At 56.5% G+C, this 20898-nt stretch overlaps 1 protein-coding gene across 1 annotated transcript; it reads right to left on the bottom strand.

Annotated features, from left to right (window-relative positions):
- Positions 1 to 1130: 1130 nt before the first annotated feature.
- On the bottom strand, positions 1131 to 17698 carry CHRNB4 (cholinergic receptor nicotinic beta 4 subunit). Its single transcript, XM_042987648.1, has 6 exons — positions 17644 to 17698; positions 13605 to 13753; positions 7297 to 7341; positions 7085 to 7194; positions 4938 to 5886; positions 1131 to 1792 (listed from the first exon to the last, which is right to left on the bottom strand). Exons 1-6 carry the CDS (start codon positions 17696 to 17698, stop codon positions 1652 to 1654), a joined length of 1449 nt encoding a protein of 482 aa, XP_042843582.1. The 3' UTR covers positions 1131 to 1651.
- Positions 17699 to 20898: the final 3200 nt, after the last annotated feature.

Here is a 20898-nt window from a genome sequence, read left to right as displayed (position 1 = left end):
AATGGGCAAGTTTTATAATATGTACGTTATACCTTGATAAAGTTGTTTTTAAAATCTCAACACTAAAATAACTAAAGCCCGTAAGCAAAAAGAGAATTGGACACTTCACCGAAGAGGACATACGTAGGCTAAATAAATAAAATAGATCACATGAAAAGCGTTCAGTATCAGCCATTAGGGAAAAGCAAATGGAAACCTGGCTGATGCACCACCGTGCGGCCACTGCGATGGCGAAAACAAATCAAAACGGAGGGCAGACCAGGGGCCAGAGCAGCCGTCTCTCTCACACCTTGCTGGTGGGGGTGCAAACTGGCGCGGCTGCAACAGCAGGTAGTGTGACAGAGTGACAGTTAGGCGTACGTCCCCGTATAACCCAGCGATCGCACTCCTGGGTATTTATCTTGAGCAATGAGAACGCCGCTTCGCACAAACTCCCACACGTGTGAATGTTTAAAGCGGCTCTTTTCGTAGCTGCCGAAAGCTGGTGCTTCGGCCCTCGCGGGACGGAGTGCTGCGCCGCAAGACGAAGGGACAAACCCTTGCTACCCTCAGCAGCGTGGTTGAGTCTCAAAGAGGCCATGGTGCCGAGGGACAGAAGCTGCTTACTCTCTAGAGGTTACACACGTCTGACTCATCGGCATGGCATTCTCGGAAGGACCAAGCCACAGGGATGGAGAGGCGTCAGTGGTCGCTAGGGGCTTGGTGGGGAGGGAGGCGTCTGGGTGATGGGGCCCTCCTGCGTCCTGATTACACGAATCTACACACGTGTTAACATTCAGAGAACGACACATAGAAAGTCACTTTTATTATGTAATTTAAGAAATGGAATCTTTAAAAGCCCTCCTCTATTCCACGGATACTTTAAGAGCCTGTCACGTGCCAGGCACTGGGCAAAAGCAGTAGGTGGAAGGACCAGTCAGAGCATCTGGGAGCGAGACCCCTGAACCTGGCCTTGATAGAAAGCGGAAGGTGACCAGAGCTGTGGGGAGGGCCATTGTTCCAGGAGGGGAGCCAGGGGTGGCTGCTCAGGGGAGGGGCATCGGAGCTTGAAGGAGGAATAGGAGTCATCCATTCACTCAACAGACATTTATTAAGCACCTGCCGCGTGCGGAGCCGCGTCCGAGGCCCTGGGGACGGTGCACGCGAACGAAGGTCCAGGTTCCTGCTCTGACAGAGCTCATGCTCTAGTGGGTGACGTGTGGACAATGAGCTGAGGAGGGCTCGAGGCAGCTGGGGTGACTGGGGCACAAAGCGTGGATCGGAGCAGGGCCCCGGACGGGGCAGCCACCGCCGGAGCTTGGGAGGCACCGGGGGAAGAAGGTCTGGGTAGAAGGTCCAGCAGATGCAAGGGCTTTGAGCTGGGAGGGTCTGAGAGAAGACCAGCGAGCCTCGCGGGCTGGGGGAGTGGAGGGTGATGGGGTGAGAGGTGGGCGGGATGTGGCAAGAGCTCCTCCGAGGCCTTCGGAGGGGACAGTCCAGGGCTCCCATCTGTCCTCCCCCGGCCGTGGCTGTTTGAAGGGGCCGATGGCTGATGGACTCAGGTACTTGGGGCCTCCTCAGCCGTCACTCAGGAGGAAGCAGGAAACTGCCCACGTGGCCGCTCATGTCATCTCACCCCACGACCCCGGGGCCCTGGGGCGCGCAGGGCAGCTTAGGGCCCCTCAGAAGGTGTGTGGGTCTGGAAGAGGGGCGGTAGGAAGAGCCCCACTGTGCCGAGCACACACACAACCACAAAGACCCACAGGAACAGCCGGTCCACCACCATGGCCACGTACTTCCAGTCCTCAACGACCTGTGGGCGGACAGAGGGGCTGGTTACAGGTGCCCAGACCTCCCTGCTTCCACTCCTTCGTTCAAGTTGGGCCCTCACTATTGGGCAAGGCCCCGCCCCCCCCTCCCCCGCAGCCGGAGTCACCTCTGTGCCTCTCAGGTCCTCGATGCCCTCCCCCCCGCATGGCAGGGCCCCCCGACCGTCCAGGAAGCCTGGGCTAGAAAGGTTATTAATACCACACGTTGTGACTCGAGAGCCCAAATCTGTTGTAAATAAGAGGGACGCGGCCCGGGAACGCAAGGCCCCCTCTCTTACGTTCACCCTGAGCCGTGTGGGGGGCAGGCAGTGGGGCCTGCGGGACCCCTGGATGCCCTGCTGCTCAATCTGCTCACTAGTTCCTGTGACTGGGGCCCAGCCTCTGCCTCCGCGGAATCTTCTCAGGCCGCCGCGGGGTGTGGGGCCTGCTGTGAACCCTGCTGGCCTCCAGAGGCACCGCCACCTTTGCCTGGGGGACCCGGGGCCTGCTCTGTCCCCCCCGGAACGCCCTCCCCCCCCAGGCCCCAGGCTCACAGCCTTGCCCCTGTGGCCACTCTGCCTGTCTTCCCCGCCGGAAAGCGGCCTGATCAGAACCCAGCAGAGGCTCTGGGATTGGAGATGTGGGCAGCAGCGGACAAGCTGACGTCAGTGACCCAGTTTGTCCAGGTGCCTCAGGGGTGTGCGTCTGCCCTGCAGAATAGTCCTGTGTCAGGCAGCCCCCACACCCCAGCCACGCTCACGCCGCCTGTCCCCAACAGCAGCGGCTCTCCAGGCGGGCTCTCTCTGGCTTTCTTGGGTTTCGTTTTGACAGCCCCAATTTCGGATGACTTCCTTTTCAGTGTGTGCGTGTTTTCCCCTCTTTTTATATTTGTGTGCTATTTATAGTGACCAGTTGGTTACCAGGCGGGTAGAAGTGCTGAGCACGAGCTGTGCAGCCTGGGCCGGCTTTGGGGTGGCCGTGCTCGGCGGGGGGTGGGGGGGGGCGGAAGAAAGCCCAGCATGAGAACGTGGACCACCCAGTAAGTGCACGTGTGCTCAGTGCAGGGGAGGGAAGTTGAAGGACGTCAGAAAGATCTGCATGTGGAGGGGCGCCTGGGTGGCGCAGTCGGTTAAGCGTCCGACTTGGGCTCAGGTCACGATCTCGCGGTCCGTGAGTTCGAGCCCCGCGTCAGGCTCTGGGCTGATGGCTCGGAGCCTGGAGCCTGTTTCCGATTCTGTGTCTCCCTCTCTCTCTGCCCCTCCCCCGTTCATGCTCTGTCTCTCTCTGTCCCAAAAATAAAAAACGTTGAAAAAAAAAATTAAAAAAAAAAAAAAAAAGAAAGATCTGCATGTGGAGCCTGGCTCCGCCCTGTGCCGGCTGTGTGACCCTGGGCAAGTCAGTGAGCCTCTCTGAACCCGGCTTTCCCCCTTGTGAAATGAGGTCGGAGTACGTGCCACTTCCAAGGGATCCTGTCAGGTCCTGGCAGGGCCCCTCGTGTGTGCTTGCAGCTCAGTGACCCGCGATGATGATGGGGGGGGGGTCCTGCCTGGCTGCTCCCCACAAGAGGCTTTTAATTAATTGAATTAGACATGGCCAGAGGGCCCTGAGTGTCACAGGTGGCGAGAGCTTCAGAAGAGAGCACTCAGGGCGGGTGCACGGGAGACCAGTGCTGCTTGACCTGCACGTACACCGGGACCCCTGGGGGTCTGCTTTAAAATGCCGGCTCTGGGTGCCTCCTGCACAGGCCCTGGCTCACTCAGAGCGTGGCTCCGGGTGGGGGGTGGCCCCGAATTGTGAAAAGTCACCCAGAGGTTCTCACTTAGCCAGCAGGGCCCCATGCTGTGTATTAACATCTGGGACCCAATAAATCAGGTGATGCTGAGCCACCCAGTGGTCTTAAAGGGAGCACAATCAAATTAATTTTTGAGAAGGTGAAATCTGATGCTCCTCTGGGGCTTTAGGCACCGGGCTGTGCGCCTCGTGGCCTCGTGGCCTCGTGGGATCCGGTGAACACGCAGCTCCGTGTCAGCGGGGCCGGGGCTGCGTTTCTCACGCCCAGGACCCCAGGCCGAGCCGCTCACGCTCACGTCCCGCTTTCTGTTGCTTACGATTCTCTCCTTTCTGTTTCACGGTGTGATTTTGGAGTTTTCCCGGCCCGCTCCTGTCTCCTCGTGCTACTGGAGACCAGCGTGTCCCTCGAGCGTGCGGCCAGTGGGGGGTGAGACTAGGATGTGCCCTCTGTGTTTGTGCAGCCGTGTGCCTGTTGTACAGACCTGTTCAGAGCCTGGTCTGAGGAGGTGTTGAAGTGAGAATGTTCCCGGCACCGTGGGATGTGTGGGGATGTGTGACAGCCTCCAGCCGTCGCCATCGCGTTCTGCGTTCGGTGATCACAGGGTCATCCTGTGAAGTGTCGTTGGTTCAGAGCAAAATCGCTTGAGACGCCTACGCGTTAGCGCCTGTTGCTTCGTCCTGGGAAAGCCAACTTCACCTCCTTTTAAAGTCTGTAATTGTCATCGCCCTACCTGACACCGTTACGTTATTAACGTAGCGATGATAACGTTCTAATCGATGTTTCTGTACTCCTGAAAGCCCTCGTGTTTGCAGGGGTTCTGGGCAAGCCAGACGAGGATGGCAGCCGGTGCCCTTGGTGTCCGTCCCGCCCTCGTCCCTAAGGGGCTGACTTGGGGCTCCTGCCTCTCCTCCGTCCCGGGGCTTTCTCCAGCGCGGGGCTGCTGGCTGCACAGCCTGGAAGCGATGGGGAGTTGATGCCCTGGGGCCACCCTCAGCCCTAGGGGTGGGTGCTGATGCCCCCCTCAGAGGGCCTCCCGTGGACTGAGCCCCCGGAGCCCGGGGCAGTAACCAGTGACCGGCCCGCCCTCCGCAGTCTCTCTCCTCCTCACTGTGCTTCCTGAGCTCGCTTCTCAGGTAACGTGTGTCCAGGCCCTCAGCTCAGTGTCTGCTTTTGGGGACCCGAAACAAAAAGGGAGCCCTGGTACTTCCTTCCTCTTTCCCAATGCACGGAGCTGCGATAAAACTCAGGCCAGTTTGGGACTCCGTACTCCAGCCCAGAGATGGGGCGCTCTCGTCCCCTGTGAGTGCGCCGCGGGGAGTGGGGAACGGGCGGGGACAGGGACCGGGCTAGGGACTTACACTCTGGTCTCGGTCATCACTCTTCATATGCTGGGCAATAAAGCTGACGCCCTCCAAGGCCTCCTGCACGTCCTGCTGGAACCTCCCGGAAGACCTTGGCCGGAAATCCTGGAGGCCTGCGGTGCGGGAGCCCGAGCCGCCCGGGGACTGGGGGGCCGCAGAGCACATGGAGCTCCCGCAGAGGCTGGAGGTGCTGGCGGCCTCGAGCCTGGCCGGGCGAAGCTGGCCGGGCCGGGGGGCCCTCGCAGGGCTGCTGTCCGGGCGCTTCATGAACAGGAAGGTGGGCAGCTGGCGTAGGAAGCAGCGGCGGACCCAGGGCGCCATGGTGTGGGTGCCGGGCGAGCGGTGGTGCACGTTGAGCACGCACACGCTGGTGACGATGGAGAAGGTGACCAGCACCATGGTGAACATGAGGTACTTGCCGATGAGCGGCACGTCCAGCGAGGTGGGCGGCACGATCTTGGAGATGAGCAGCAGGAAGACGGTGAGCGCCAGCAGCACGGAGATGCACAGCGTCATCTTCTCGCCGCAGTCGGACGGCAGGTAGAAGACGAGGATGGCCAGCGAGGTGATGAGCACGCAGGGGACGATGAGGTTGATGGTGTAGAAGAGGGGCTTGCGCTTGATGATGAAGTCGTAGGTGACGTCCACGTAGCTGGGGTCCCGCGGGTTCACCGTCCTTCGCCCCGGCAGCGCCACGATGTCCCACTCGCCGCTGGGGGTGAAGTCGTCCATGCTGGCCGTGGGCGACTTGAGAACCATGTCGATCTCCGTGTGGTCGTAGGTCCAGGAACGGAACTTGAGGGTGCAGTTCTGCTGGTCGAAGGGGAAGTGCTTCACCTCGATCTTGCAGGCGCTCTTGTAGATGGCGGGCGGCAGCCAGAAGATGCTGCCGTTGGAGCGGACCACCACGTTGGTGTACAGGGACACCTCGTAGGTCCCGTCGGCGCTAGAGGCGTGGACAGGAGAACGGCGTGAAGTCCGCAGGCCTGGCCTTCTCTCAGAACTCGCCCACTGGCCCTGAGGATCGTTTCTCACCGGTCATCCTTCCTTCCAGCCTCTGGTGCCCTCACCGAAAAGGCCACCTTCCAGAAGGCCCTCCCCACCCCACCCCCACCCCCGTCACTCCCCACCCCCGTCACTCCCCACCCCCCCCACCCCCGTCACTCCCCACCCCCCCCACCCCCGTCACTCCCCACCCCCCCACCCCCGTCACTCCCCACCCCCCCACCCCCGTCACTCCCCACCCCCGTCACTCCCCACCCCCCCACCCCCCCCACCCCCGTCACTCCCCACCCCGCCACCCCCGTCACTCCCCACCCCCGTCACTCCCCAACCCCCCCACCCCCGTCACTCCCCACCCCCGTCACTCCCCACCCCCCCACCCCCGTCACTCCCCACCCCCCCACCCCCGTCACTCCCCACCCCCCCCCCCCCGCACCCCTGTCACTCCCCACCCCCCCACCCCCGTCACTCCCCACCCCCGTCACTCCCCACCCCCCCACCCCCGTCACTCCCCACCCCCGACACTCCCCACCCCCCCACCCCCCTCACTCCCCACCCCAGGCTGGGGTCTTCACGTGCATGAGCTTATTGAGCCTCACAGCAAGGAGCTGGGTTTTGTGGTTACCCCATTTTACAGATGGGAAAACCGAGGCTCGGGGAAGTGAAGTGAGACTACCAGCTAGGATCCCAACTCAGGTCTGTCGTCCCCAGACCACAAACGTGTTTCGTGCGTCCACTGGTAACGCTGACCTCACAAGAGTCTCTTGCTCCCTGTATGCTATTTACGCATCGTCAGCCAATGCTCCCAACGCCCAACGTTGACAAAGCAACTGAGGGTCAACGAGACAGTATGGAGGGCAGGGAGAGCCCTGCGGTGGGGTGCAGATGCCAGCCCTGGCCCCCCAGCTGTGCTGGATGAGCGAGCGAGGCCCTCCGCTTCTCGGGGCCTCCAATTCCCCGCTGGCGACAGAGGGTGCCGGCTCTGCTCGTTCCGATTCCTTTTCCAGCCTCACAGCCTAGAGGAGCGAGGGGAGCACAGCGGAGGCCGGAGGCCGGGGGCTGACTCACGACCTGCCGACCCCCAGGGGCTGGGGCTGCTGCCCCGGCCTGGCCCTCGCCGCCTCGGCAACCCTGCCACTCACTTGTTGTAAAGCACAATGTCAGGCAGCCAGATGCGCTTTGCAGGGATCCTCAGGATGTTCACGCCTTCGTAGCGGGAGCTGTTCCAGGCCAGGCGGTAGTCGGTCCACTCCTGGGCAGACAGGCAAGGCCCTGTCACTTGGAGGTCCGGAGCCACTGAGGGGCGGCCCTGGAGGAAACGTCCCCCGCGCTGCGGGGCCCGGAGGACACTTACCTGTTTCAGCCAGACGTTGGTGGTCATGATCTGTTCCCGCTCGTTCTGGGGAGGGAAATGGGGCTATGAGTTCGCAGGTAGGGGCCTCACGCTCGCTCCGGGGCTGTGTGAGCACCCCCCCCTCCCCCTGAGCGACACCACCTCCCGGGTGGCTCAGAAGGGTTTCACACCCAGCGCGTCTGAGACAAAGCTTGTGACGGTCACCCAGATCCGGTCGTCCACTGGCATTGCCTTCCCCGTGAACGGCACCCCCAGCCATGACCCCCACAAGCCAGACTGGTCTGCTTCTTCCTGTCTTGGCTGCCACCACCATCTGTCACCTGGACTACTCTAGTGGCCTCCCTCTGGTCCTCCTGCTCTGCCCCAGCCTGCCTTTGGCCTCTACTCAGCAGCAGGGGCGATCCTTTTTTTTCTTATTTTTATTCTTATTTTTATTCTTCTTTAAGTAGGCCTCATGCCCAGCATGGAGCCCAACGCGGGGCTTGAACTCATGGCCCCGAGACTACAACCTGAGCAGAGATCAAGAGTCGGACACTTAACTGAGTGAGCCACCCAGGTGCCCCCAGGTGATGCTTTTAAAAGGTTCTTCTCGACGTCTCAGACTATGGTGCTCCACTGAAACCCTGCACTCCCTCCCATCCCACCCAAAGTAAAAGCCAAAGTCCTGCTCAGGGCCCCATGGCCCTTCTCCGTCTGCCTCCCCGCCCTCCTCCCTCAGCTCTAGAACCTCATGCCCTCCCATCTGCTCATCCTGCTTCAGCTTCTTTCTTTGCTCCTGCCGTTCCCTCTTTCTGGAAACCCAGGCAGCTAATGTCTTCACTTTCTTCAGGTCCTCCCTGACCTTCCTGCACAACACAGAACCTTGTCTCTCTCCCCCTTACCCTGCTTTATTTTTCTTCATGGCTCTGGACACCATGGCTGCTGGATGCCATCTATGTGTGTGCTCTCTGCCATAGAATTTAAGTTCCTTGACGACAGAGGGCACCTGGAGGGCTACCTGGGATGTGTCAGATACTTGATGAATATTTTCTGAAGGGCATAAGAGTCCTACCACAGTCATTCAGACCACCATAATCCATCTCTCACCTAGACCACCGTAAGACCCTCCCAAGTAGTCTGTGTCTGTTCTGCACCCCGCACTCCCAACATCCGTCCTCCCTGTGTAGCCAGGTAAACTTTCCCTCTCAATCCTGTCCCTGCTCGAGTCACTTCTGTGGCTTCCTTCACATACATAATAAGAATCTAACTCCCTCAGAGGGTCTGCAAGGCCTTGCCAACTGTCTCGGCCCCATTTCACCTCCCCATGCCCCTTTATTCTGTGCTCTGCCCACCCCCGGCCTTCCTTCTCCCTGTGAATGTGTTTACAATCTATACCATTTTCCCTGCCTTCTCTTCACCAAGATAACTTCTAGCACCTTGATATCAGCTTGGGAGTCACTTCCACAAAGAGCCTTTCCTGAACCCCCACCTGGGTAAAGATATCAGTAGGATGAGTTTCAACTGTGACTAACAGAGACCCAGGGTAACACTGGCTTAGAGAAAGTTTACAGTTTGGACATATATAGTGGTTTTGCTCTACAGAACCCTTAGATACCCATGTTCCTTCCAACTCTCTTCTCTACCACACCTAGAGTGCATGGTTCAGGATGGCTGCTAGAGCTCCAACCATTGTGTCCACATTCCAGGGGTAGGTGGGAAGAAGCAAGAGAAGGATGCGTGCCAGTTGTCTTGTTTTAGAATATTTAGACCATTTACGTTTAATGTAGTGCTGATTATATTTGGGTTTAAACCTACCATCTATTTCCTGTACATTTCCTTTTCTTTTTCTTGCTGTATTTTAATTATTTTATTATGCCATTTTCTCTGTATATTTTTTTAAATTTTTTTTTAACGTTTATTTATTTTTGAGACAGAGAGAGACACAGCATGAACGGGGGAGGGGCAGAGAGAGAGGGAGACACAGAATTGGAAGCAGGCTCCAGGCTCTGAGCCATCAGCCCAGAGCCCGACGTGGGGCTCGAACCCACGGACCGCGAGATCGTGACCTGAGCCGAAGTCGGACGCTTAACCGACTGAGCCACCCAGGCGCCCCATTTTCTCTGTATATTAACATGACTCTAATTTTTTTTTTAATTTTGTATATGTTTTTATTTATTTTTGAGAGAGAGACAGAGTGCGAGCAGGGGAGGGGCAGAGAGAGAGGGAGACACAGAATCCTAGGCAGGCTCCAGGCTCTGAGCTGTTGGCACACAGCCTGACGTGGGGCTCGAACTCATGAACCACAAGATCCTGACCTGAGCCGAAGTCGGATGCTCAACCGACTGAGCCACCCAGGCACTCCATGACTCTTAGTAGTTACCCTGGTGACTACAATACACATATACCTGATGTGTTAGAATCTAATATAGATTAGTGATTACCACTTCCAGAACAGGGGCAAGAACTTTAGAACATTTCAGCTCCATCTGTCCCCTCCTGACTTGTGGGTTAATGTTGTCATTATTTAATTTCTGTATTTAATTACAACCTTGTGAGTTATTGTTTTATACTGTCAATATTAATTTAAATTCGCCCATACATTTACACTTTCTGTTGTGCTCATCCTTTCCTACATTTCTGTGTTTCCTTCTGGGGTCATTTTCCTTTATGGTTAATGCCTCCTTTATATTGGGTCTTCTTATGTTAAATTCTCTATTTTTTGCTCAGAAAACATCTTTACTTAACCCTCATTTTTGAAGTTCTTACTGGGTATCCACTTCTAGGCATGCAGTTTTTTTTCTTGCAACACTTTTAAGATGTCATTCAGTTTCCTGGCTTCCGTTTTTATCTGTTGGTGTTATTATTGCCCCCACCCTGCCCCCATCCTCCCTGCGGGGACCACTTTTATGTTTTTCTCTTTGTCTTTGGTTGTTGGGAGTTGGAGTAAGATGAACCTGGGCATGGTTTTCTTTACATTTATCCCTCATGGGGTTCACAGAGACTCTTGAATCTGTAGCCTCATGTCCTTGGCCAGTTTTGGAAAATTCTGCCAGCGTCACTCACACACTGTTTCTGTCTTATTCTTTATTTTCACTTCTCCTGTAACTCCAAATACATGTGACAGAACTGACCCTTTTGTCGTGTACTACATTATATTCTTTTCTGTGTTTGCCATCCTTTTTTTCTGTCATTTGTTGATTTATTTGCTATTTGCCTCTCCTCCAGTTCATTAACCTTCTCCTGTGCTACATTACCAATCTGCTATTAAACTCATCCAATGGGGGTGCCTGGCTCTCAGTCGGTGGAGTGTGCGACTCCTGATCTTGGAGTTGTAAGTTTCAGATTAAGTAATTCTACACGTTGGGTGTAGAGATTACTTAAAGGTAACAAAATCTTTAAGAAAAAAAAACACGTAATGAATTTTAAATTCTCCATATTATAATTTTCTTGAAGGTATAGGTATTATTTTCCTTTTAAGAATATTTATTTACTTAGAAAAATTAACCTATTATTAAATTTCTTTACTATTTATTTATTTTTAATAGTGGTAAAATACACATAACATAAAATTTGCCGTGCTAATGGGAGTTGTTTTAAAGTGTGTGCCTGATCAGCCCAATATCTGAATCGTCTGTGGGTCTGTTTCCATTATCTTCTTTTTTTCTGTCTTTTCTTATTTCATCTTGTCTTTTTGTGTACCTGGTCCATTTTTATCTGACTTTATATGCCTCCAGGGAGTACTGACTTTGGCTTATTGGCAGGCAGTTACAGGAGGAGTAGATCATCTTAATCTAGTTTGTGACTGAGCTGGTTCAAAGCAGGGTTAGTTTTTGCGAGGTCTGGTCTATTTTTGATTCATTTGTACTCTTATGGGTGGTCTTTGCAGGGTCTCCACCAAGGCCCCATCTCCCCATCTCATGGGGCTCAAACTCTGGCATGTGTCCCCCAGCCCTGTGAGAGCACCAGACATTCAACTTGGCTTCCAACCTCTTAGCCCCTCAGCCCTGGGCTGTTTACTGCTCTTCATATGTGGGGGAAAGTACCAGAGACCGAAGGATCCCCTCCCAGAACCTGGTTCCTCAAGTCCTGGCTGAGCTCTCAAGAACTTCAGACGGTTTTTTGCAGGGGGAGGCATTTTTGCACAGCTTTTCTAGTTGTTCTCACGGACAAGGTGTCTTTTAAAACCTTTTTGTTTGAAGTTGAGGCATAATTTACACACCGTGAAACACACAGGTCTTAACTGTACAGTTTGATGACTTTTAACAAACATATTACCCACACAGCCCGTCTCCTTTCAAGACGTATCACTCAGAAAGTTGTCGTGGACCTCTTCCTGTCCCTCACTCCCGTTCACTCCCCAGTGGCTGCTGAACACACCTGAGGATACCAGCTCAAGACCCCAGCCACCCCAGGGAGCTGCTTCTGAGGACCTGCCCGCCTCACCCAACACATACTCCTTGCTTTCCCTCTAGAAACTGCCATCTTTAAACTGGTCATGCCCATAATCCTCCCTCCTCGAAAGCCAGACCCTGGAATACAGAAGGTAAAACCCCTAGAACTGAATATTCGTTCTGTGCACAGCTTTCAGGGTGATAACAGCACACAGGGGGACACTCCCAGGCGTAGGGCTGGAGGCTGTGTCCCCTCCTTCTGGTAACTTCTGTTATGTCACGGGGCCCACAGAGTAGATCTGGCAGGGGGTAGCCTTAGCCTGAAAGCATGACCAGAGCCACCTGCCTGCTTCCCCTAACCAGGGCAACAGCTGCATGGTGGCAGCTGGGCTCACCCCATTAAGCAAAAAGCCCTTGGCTGGACAGTAACAGACACGAGCCTGGGCCTGGCCTGAAGCCCTTATTCTTTTCAGTCGGCCTGCAGAGGGAAGAAGGACAGAGAGGCTTTCTGTCCTTCCCCCATTCTCGGGCTCTGCTTCCTCCCAGGGCTCTGCTTGGAGGGGCCGGGTTTGTGGGAGCCGGTTATGCTTGGGAGAGAGAAGGCAGCCACCTGTCCCCAGGAGGTTCAGCCCCTCGATTATCTCCTTCCCATGAGACACAGCGCCTTACAATGCTCCCCTCAGAGCTACTGCTCGGGACAGGGTCCAAGCCCGTGGGTGGGGACGCACCCACACAGGGAAGGTTAACTGTGGACCATGGTTCCTTTGGACACCCCCAGCTCAGAGGCCAGGGGGGGAGGGGGAGCTCCCTGATATCTCAGCCTCCTCAGCACCCCTACACCTGCCCCACACCCACACATCAAGAGCTGACAACCTACTTGTGAACTCTGCAACCCGTTCCTCCTTTCCAGGGCTGCACAGCTGCCCTCCTCTGTCCGGACTCTCACCCACTTGGCTGGGCCCATACAGCAGCTGGCCCTGTCCCACCTGGGCCTCTGCAGGCAGTTCCCACAGCCCAGCTCCCACCTCCGCCAACAAGTGGGGGAATGTGAGGTCATCTATTGAACAGGCCAGGGGAGGTGATAATAGGGTAGAGCTTCGAGGACGAGGAGGAGTTTCTGGCCATGCTGGAGGCCCATCTGCTAATGGCAAGCCCGTTGGCTGTCTACCCAACGGTCGTTCCCCCTCCACATCTCCTTTGTTAACAAAACCATGACTTTGTTAGATGTCGGACACTCATGAGCTTCACGGACCCTTCTCCAGCCTCCTTGCCATGTATCCACAAGTCTCAGCCAACTCCGGGTAAGGCCCAGGCATGAGCTGTAGCCCCGGGTGCCTACAGGGCAGGTCTCTGTTTTCCTCAGACTGAAAGCGACACCCAAGAAAGGATCCGCCACAGATGTTATCATGTGAGGATCTTCTGTTTGGAGCGGTGGCCACAGTCTTACGATCACGGGGGAGGAACAGAATCACAGAATCCTGCCATCACGGACAGCAGCCTCGGGTTCTGACACTGACATTGACACCATTGGCCTGCCCTTTTCTTGGGTTGTCCTTACTGTTTTAGCCACTTGTACTCGGATGTCCTGTGACTGGGGAGTTAAGGCACTGTCATCAATATAGAGATCATGGGCTAGCAGGTGGCTCCAAGCTGTGGACTAGTGTGCACAGACGGGCAGGGCACGCCCAGCAGAAAGAACACACACAAAGGCACAGACTGGAGCAAAAAAGTCATGACTTAGAGGCAGTCGGGACCTTCTGAGTTTAGGCAGATTCCTTAATTTATGCATGTGGAATAGGAGCGGATGAATAATCTGAGCTTGTCTACGAGTCTGGGAAAGCTGGAGGTGAAACCCTGCACCCTCTGGCTCGGCTCTGCCCCCCACCCCCCTCCTGTGCCTGGAGCCGGGGCTGCGGAGCCATCGCTGCGGGCACCTACCACGCTGATGAGCTGGGCCAGGGAGAGCTGGAGCTGGATGGAGATGAGCTGGGCAGAGCTGGTGGCCGGGCGGATCAGGTTATTGTAGCGGGTCTTGTTCAGAAGGTCGTCCACGAGCTTCTCCTCTGCGTTGGCCACGCGGCAGTCCCCTGGGAAGACACACACAGTCAGCCCTGCTGGGCCCTGAGCTGTTGATGCCTGTCCTGGCGGTGAAGGGGCCAGCTCTGGGCCAGGGCGTGCAGGCGCCCTCCGGGCTGGCCAAAGCAGCAAGGTGCTGGCAGGCCCGCCCCTCCACGGGACCCCGTGCATCCAAGGCGGAGCTCAGCTCTGTCCCCCGTGAGCTGCCTCTTCCTCTCCCACCTCCCTCTGGGATGAATGGCAGCCCGCACGCAGATGGTTAGTCCAGAAACTGGGTGCCTCCAAGCGTCCATCCTCCCCGTCCGCCCCTCCTGTCTTGTGCCAGGTACCGTGTTACGTGCCTCGGTAACACCAAGCAGAAAGCCAGAAATGACTCCCGCCTCAGCTTCCAGCGCAGTGGTGGGGAGATGTTACTACGGGCTCTATGTGCAGAGTGTGGTGGATGGTGGTGCCTTCGCAAGGAGAGAGCAGGGCTGACTACGGGATATTTCCTGGGTTCAGACCTTCAGGGTGCAAAGTGCCTTTAAAACAGCGAATGTCGGGGTCCCTTTGGCTCCTGGTCTGGAGCTTAAAGGAGAGGCCCGGGTTCAGAGCCGTAATTAAGACGCGGGGAATACAGCCTCCTGCAGGAAGCCTGGCCTATCCACGGGCCCCCCTGAGCCCCCGCGGCCCTAGATCTCTTGCCAAGCGGTATGTGGGTCTTTGGCCCAACTCCTTCACACGTCTGGGAGTGAAGGTGAGGTTCCGGGACTTGGTCTTGTTTACTGCGGCATCTGGGAGAATGCCGAGGTGGGGGTGGTGCCCTGGAAGGAGACCCTGAGGAAGGTCGAGGACACTGGAGCAGGAGAGCAGCAGGGAAAGAGGAGGAGTTGTGCAGAGGAAGCAGAGTGGGGGCTGGAGGGCAGGTGGGAGGAGGACCGGGGAATAGGGAGGCTGAGGAGGTGGGCGTGAGGCTGCCCGGAGGGGCTGGGTCTCCTCAGGGTGGGATTCAGATGACTTCCTTCTCTGCAGGGCCTGCTCGCTTTTTGCCAAATCTCTCCCTCTGGGTGGGGCCGGTGGGCCCGTGGTGTGAATTGCCCGCTAAGCAAGTCTGAGGTGGGCTCCTGGGTGGGGGCTGGGCTGGACACGTGGCCTGGGGAGCAGCGGCCTCTCCGGTCTGCTCTGTGCACTTTCCAAGTCGCTGCCTATCTGGAACACATGCAATATTTAGTGCCTCGTGAAAGATGCTCCCGGGTGCACCTGCTACCCGCCATCCCTCCCCCCACTGCCTGGGGCTGTCCAGAGGGGGTCCTCTGGATGCTCGGCCTAGATTCTGAGCTCTGCCTCTCAAACCCTTGACCCCTCCCAGAGGCCAGCTGTTTGAATACCCTGGAAGCCAGTCTGTAGCCCCAGGCTAAAGCTCGGTCCCTCCCAGAGCCCCTCTTTAGTACGTATCTTTGGGCTGACCTGTCATTTCAGACAGTGGGGGAGTATCACTTGCTTAAGCCCATCTGGCATTTCTGAGGCAGTTGTGGGGTCAGAATCTGCAGCTCCGGGTCCTACAGGAGGGGGACGCTGGAACCCACATCTCTGCAGCCCCAGGAGGCTGGTCCACCGGGTTCCTGACAGGCCAGCGCTGCTCTGTGGGCCGTGGGGGCTTGTGTTCCAGCTCTGAGCCCAGTTGGGACGTTCCGGCTGCTCCCCTTTGGGGCTGTGTTGCCTCCTGGGCATTCAGCTGGCCTGAAAGACCCTCCCCAGTCTTGAGGATGGGCTAAAGGTTTTGAAAACCTTAGACCGTTTAGTCCAATTCCCTGGTTCTCAGCTGGGGAAACTAAGACCACGGAGGGGAAGCCCCCGCAAGTTAGAGGCAGAGCCAGGTCTCAGAGCCTCTTTCAGAGAAGGGGGCCTCCCTGCCCCCAGTGCCTTCTTTCCTGCCCTCGCTAGTTCCCCCCAAAGGAGACTGCCCCTGCAGAGGCCCTATTGGTAACCAAAGCCGAGTGTGTGTTCATGCCCATGCCTGTGTTTGCGCTTGTATGTGTGTGAGTGTGTAGGAGGGGGTGGGAATGACCAGCAGGGCTGCTGTGGGCTGGACTGTACTCCCCAAAAGTCTGTGGGAGCCCAGAACAACACATATTTAGGTTTTCCACTCTGTTCTTTTCTGCCTCTGAGTTCAAAGGACAAGGGACTGACCTCTCATCCCTACATGACAATGGTGGTCCAGAATGAGTGGAAGCCTCCAGGGCACCAGCGGGGGGTCACCTCCCAGCCCTGGGGCATACCCTGTTAACCAGAGAAGCCACCACTAGGGGTCGGTCATGACCCAGTGATTCTGATGAGTCCAGGCCTGACCCGTCTCTGTCCAGGGCCTGGCCTTCCGAGGCCTTTCCTGGAAACACTGCTCCAGAGCAGAAAGGGACTTAAAGTCTGAGAGGAAGCCATAGCTAGAATTCCAGACTGTGTTGAATGCGTATACAGGTCGAAAAAGCATGATTTAAAAATCTAATATAGGAAAACTGAAAAGATAACACCTACCGTTTGGATACAAACTAGGGAAGGAAGAAAAGACCAACAGCATACCCTTGGCATGTTGGCATCCAAAAGGCAGAGTGATTTTCAGTTTGGGGCGTGTGGTCTTAAGTGACGAAAGGAACGAGAGATTCGTATTTTTAAAACGTGGCTATAGATTTTTAAAAAAAGATCGAAGTTTTTACCTTTTACAAAAAGCTCACCATATATTATCAGTAGCTTCTCCAGTCATGTGTATGAATCACCTGGATGCTTGTATGAAGGCAGGTTCCCTGCCTCCATTTCCAGAGACTCTGATGCTGTGAGGCTAGGGTGGGGCCCAAGAATCTGCACGGGGTAATTCTGATGCAGGTGGCCCCAGGACCATGCTTAAGAAGCAGCTGACACACCCGAGTCCTCAAGTATGTAGGCAAGGTGTATTATCCCTATAGAACAGATGGGGAAACTGAGGCCCAGAGAAGGGAATGGCATGGGATCACCCAGCAAGTGGTGACGGAGCCCAGACAGACACATTGAGCGGCGACACCACCTTTGGCGAGAACTTCGTTTCCTTCTAGGAGCTTATGTGTCCTCTCCTACCTCCACCCAGTGGGGTGTCTCTGTCCGAGGAAGGTGTAGTCCTGGTTTTCTAGGCTAACTAGGGCTCAGAGGACAAGCTTGGGTGGGGCGATAGGAGCTGGAAGAGTCGTTGGAACTCAGGTGGGGAAACTGAGGCCCAGAGAAGGCAGTCCAAACCACATCTGGACTCTGCCTGGGAAGGGCTGTTGGGGTCTCCCCTTCAGCCCTCAGAGACCGGAGAGGGTCCACTTTGCCAGCCTGACCCAGCCTGACCCTGTGCAATCCAAGCCAGCCCAGCCCCAAGGGTCAGTGACCAGGAACAGTGGTGTCTTAAAAGTGTGTTTCTTGGGAGACCCTCCCCGCAACTGCAAAACTGGAGATTTTGGGCAAGTCCCTTCCCGCCTGGGCTGAGTTTCCCTGGTCTCTACCCTAACGGCAGGGAGCCCCTCTCAAGGCCGAGCAGTGGGGTGTGCTCCCTGGCGTCTACACCTGGCAGGCGACAAGCCTGCTGGGACCTGAAATCGGTGGCCCGCAGCCTCCCCTCGCGCTGGTGCGGGGCCCGTGCCACTCGGTCCCGGCTCAGCCCAAAGGTACTCGCCGCGGAGGCTGCCCGGGCAGGTGCACACACCCCCCCCCCCCCCCCGCCCCGCCCCAAACCTCACAGACCCACCGCCCTGGCCCGCCCCCGAGGCCTCGGCCAGTGGGCTCACCCCGCCCAGGCTCCCGTCCGGCCGGGACGACCTCCGGCCGCTCCCCCGGGCGCCGGCACCCTCCCCTTCCTCCCACCTGTGGCCATCGGACCCGGGCGCCCCTCCCTCCTTTCCCGAAAAAGACTCACCGCGCCGGCAAAGGGCAACCAGGGAGAAAAGGACCAGGGGCTGCGCACTCCTCATGGCGGGCGGGGGCCGGAGAGGCAGCCTCGGCGAGCCCAGCTGTCGGACCACCCGGGCGCGGGAGAGCCGCGAGCAGCGAGGGAGCGCGGGTGCCGGCCTCGGAGTCTGACGGCGCCGCCGGCGGGCACTAGGACCCAGCGGAGAGCCCGGCCGAGCCCCGCCCACCCGGGAGGGGCGGGGCCGGCTCGCGCTCCGGGACCTGCGGCCGCGGGTGGTCGCCCCCACCCGGCTCCCCGCAGCGCCGGCGGCGTAGCCTTCCCCGCGCGAGGCGGGTCGGACTCCGCCCGCGCCGCTCGTGCGGTGGGGAGACCAGGGGACGTTTGCGCGGGGCCCCTGCGTTGTTGGGGAATGTGGTTGTGGTCCAGGAGGGTCCTACCCCTGGGGTTTGCCGGAAGGAAGGAGCGTTGCAGGGAGTAGAGAGTGAGCTGGCTGGAGTGGGGCTCCGCTCTCTGCAGACGCGGGCGAGGGGGCGGGGGGGGGGGGGAAGGGGCGCTCAGGAAAAGTGTGTGCCATTGGGGAGGGTGAAATAGCTCAGGGCCCCCTGACCTAGCTTGGGGAGCTGGGAAAGCCCGGGGTGGGCTGCCTGTGTCCCCTCCCCTTCCCGCCTCGGCCTTGCAACCTGACCTGACCTGAGGCAGCTCAGGTGACTCAAGGGGGCAAACACTCTCTCCTCCTGCCTGGTGGTCCTCATCAGGTGTTGGGATCCTTCCTGGGGGTTCGGGACTTCACGGGACAGGCATGACCACCAGGGCAGCCAACCCTACCAGTGGACTTGGCCAGAATTGGTGCCTGAGTCCGGGATCTAAAAGGGCCTCGGGTGATTCCTGTAGCCCGTGGCCCACCCTGGCACCCAGCCCTCCACTGTCTCACTACCCCACCTTCTTGTGTGTCCACCTGGATCACTTTCTACAGAAAATCCTTGCAGCCAAATCCTTGTCTCAGGCTCGGCATCTAGGGGAACGCAAATGAATCCATTTTTAAGCAATAAAGGTGACATGGGGGCCGTGGGTAATGGAGCTTATTAAGACGTAGTTAGTAGTTAGATACAACGCCACAGAAGTGAAGACAGTGAAGTGTTGTCAAGGGGATGAACAAATAGACCACGGAAAGAGAATGAGAACACAGCAACGGACCCAGGACATGTGGACACTTGAAATGGACAGGGGTTGCCTTGTAGGTCAGTGGGGAAGGATGGAATCGTCGTGAATAGTATTGGGACAGGGGATTATCCATGTGAAAAGTAAATACAGTTAGATCCCTCGCTCACATCATATCAAAGATAAATGGCCAGGTTGTTTAAAGATCTAGCTGTGAAATGAAAAACTAAAAACTTTTAGAAGGGAACATGGTCCTGTGTGTGATGGTGAAAAGTTGGGAGCCTCTGGAATGTTCATCTGCAGGAACATGGAGGCATGAACTGTGGGATATTCATACATTAGAATAGGACCTAGAGCCCAGGCTGGCCCATGGCCTGGTTTTGCACAGGCCCGAGCTGAGAAGAATGGGTTTTACGTTATTAAAGGGCTGTAAAAATCAAAATAACAACAATACAAGCAAAACAAAGAATATGCAGCAAGAGACCAAATGTAGCAAAGCCTAAAATACTTACTATCTACCTTTCTACAAAAATGTTTGCTGACTCCTGATCTAGAGTTATGTTAATAACATAATTAATTCCTTTTTAAAAATTTATTTGAGAGAGAGAGAGAGAGGGAGCAAGAGCGAGAATGAGCGAGCTGGGGAGAGGGGCAGAGGGAGAGAGAGGGAATTCTTGACATGGGGCTTCATCTCACAACCCTGAGATCGTGACCTGAGCGTAAATCAAGAGTCAGATGCTTGTCCGACTGACCCCGATGTACAGAATTCTTAAATCACTATCTTGTACACCTGAAAGTAATAGAATACTGTATGTTAACTATATTGGAATTATTTTTAAAATTTTATTTATTTTTATTTATTTTTGAGAGAGAGAGAGAAAGCATGAGTGGGGGAGGGGCAGAGAGAGAGAGGGAGACACAGAATCTGAAACAGGCTCCAGGCTCCGAGCTGTCAGCATAGAGCCCAAGGGCAGGGCTTGAACCCATGAACCACGAGATCATGACCTGAGCCGAAGTCGGACGCTTAACCAACTGAGCCACCCAGGTGCCCCGGAATTAAAAAAAAATTTAATATGGAAAGAAAAAAAAATGCTTTATCTCTTTAAGAAAAGAAGGTCTATGGCAATTATGGCTAAATGTTAGTAAGTTCTGATAAAGCCAGATAGTGGTACCCAGGTGTTCATTATAGGATTTCCTACAGATTTATGTATATTTGAAGTCTTTTGTCAAAGGAGTGGCTTTTGGTGAGTGGGGCCCAGGAGAACAATGACTCGTGGACATGGCAGGGCCCTCCTGCTGAATGCCTGGGCCCTCCTGCTGAATGCCTGGTCCCTCAGACGGCCTGGCCCCAGCTGCGGGCTGAGCAGTCGTCCATGGTCCAGACAGGCTGACGTCCTAGCCAGGACTCTGCCCACGACCGCCGCATGCTCCCTCTGCAGTCGCCTTGGCAGTGGGTGAGGTTGGGTGGCTCACAGCTGAGGCCCGGCTGCGGAGGCTGTGGCCAGAGCGACAGCGTAGCAGTGCGGGATCTGCCGCGAACCTGTAGCGAGACCCAGGGCTGGTTCCTCCATCTGCAGTGGCGTGGTGGGTTTCGTGGTCTGCATGGATTCTTCCAGCCGAGTCTCCCTGGGTCTGGGGTCGGTCCCGAGGCCTGTGTCTGCTGGTGTGGGCCCCAGCCCCAGGTCATAGTGGTGAGCTGGCTGGGCTCCAAACTCCTGCCTTTTCACCCCCGTCCTGCACTGCCTTTCCCATCAGTGCTGGTCCCCACGTGGAGGAGCCTTTCCTCCTTATGGAGAAAGAAACCCTGCGCACAAGCATGCACACGCAGAACACCTGCACACGCCCGCCCGCACACGCGCACATCAGCACACACGCGTGCACATACACTCGCGCACACGTGTTCTTGGGTACCATCCAGCCACGAGAGGCCTGCTCGCCCATCCCCACTCCAAGGAGAGCTCATCTGTGGAGGCTTGTAAGTCTCCCTGCCCCCGAGGCTCCGGGTGGGACACAGAGACGTGCTGGACAGACAGACAGATGGATTGAGAGGCGAGCGAGTAAGAGCCGTGAGAGGTTAATCGTGAATCTAGTGATGGGTAGTTT

This window comes from Panthera tigris, chromosome B3, assembly GCF_018350195.1.
Source record: "Panthera tigris isolate Pti1 chromosome B3, P.tigris_Pti1_mat1.1, whole genome shotgun sequence".
NCBI classification, from domain to species: Eukaryota; Metazoa; Chordata; class Mammalia; order Carnivora; family Felidae; genus Panthera; species Panthera tigris.
This window is presented reverse-complemented; position numbering and strand designations above follow the sequence as displayed.

Excerpts from the sequence above, each read along its gene's own strand:
- CHRNB4 (XM_042987648.1), bottom strand. The coding sequence starts at position 17,698 with ATGAGGAGTGCGCAGCCCCTGGTCCTTTTCTCCCTGGTTGCCCTTTGC. Across the intron at positions 7,342-13,604 it reads TGGCCCAGCTCATCAGCGTG|AACGAGCGGGAACAGATCAT; the intron begins GTAGGTGCCCGC and ends TTCCCTCCCCAG. Across the intron at positions 1,793-4,937 it reads GTGATGACCGAGACCAGAGT|GTCGTTGAGGACTGGAAGTA; the intron begins GTAAGTCCCTAG and ends GTCCGCCCACAG.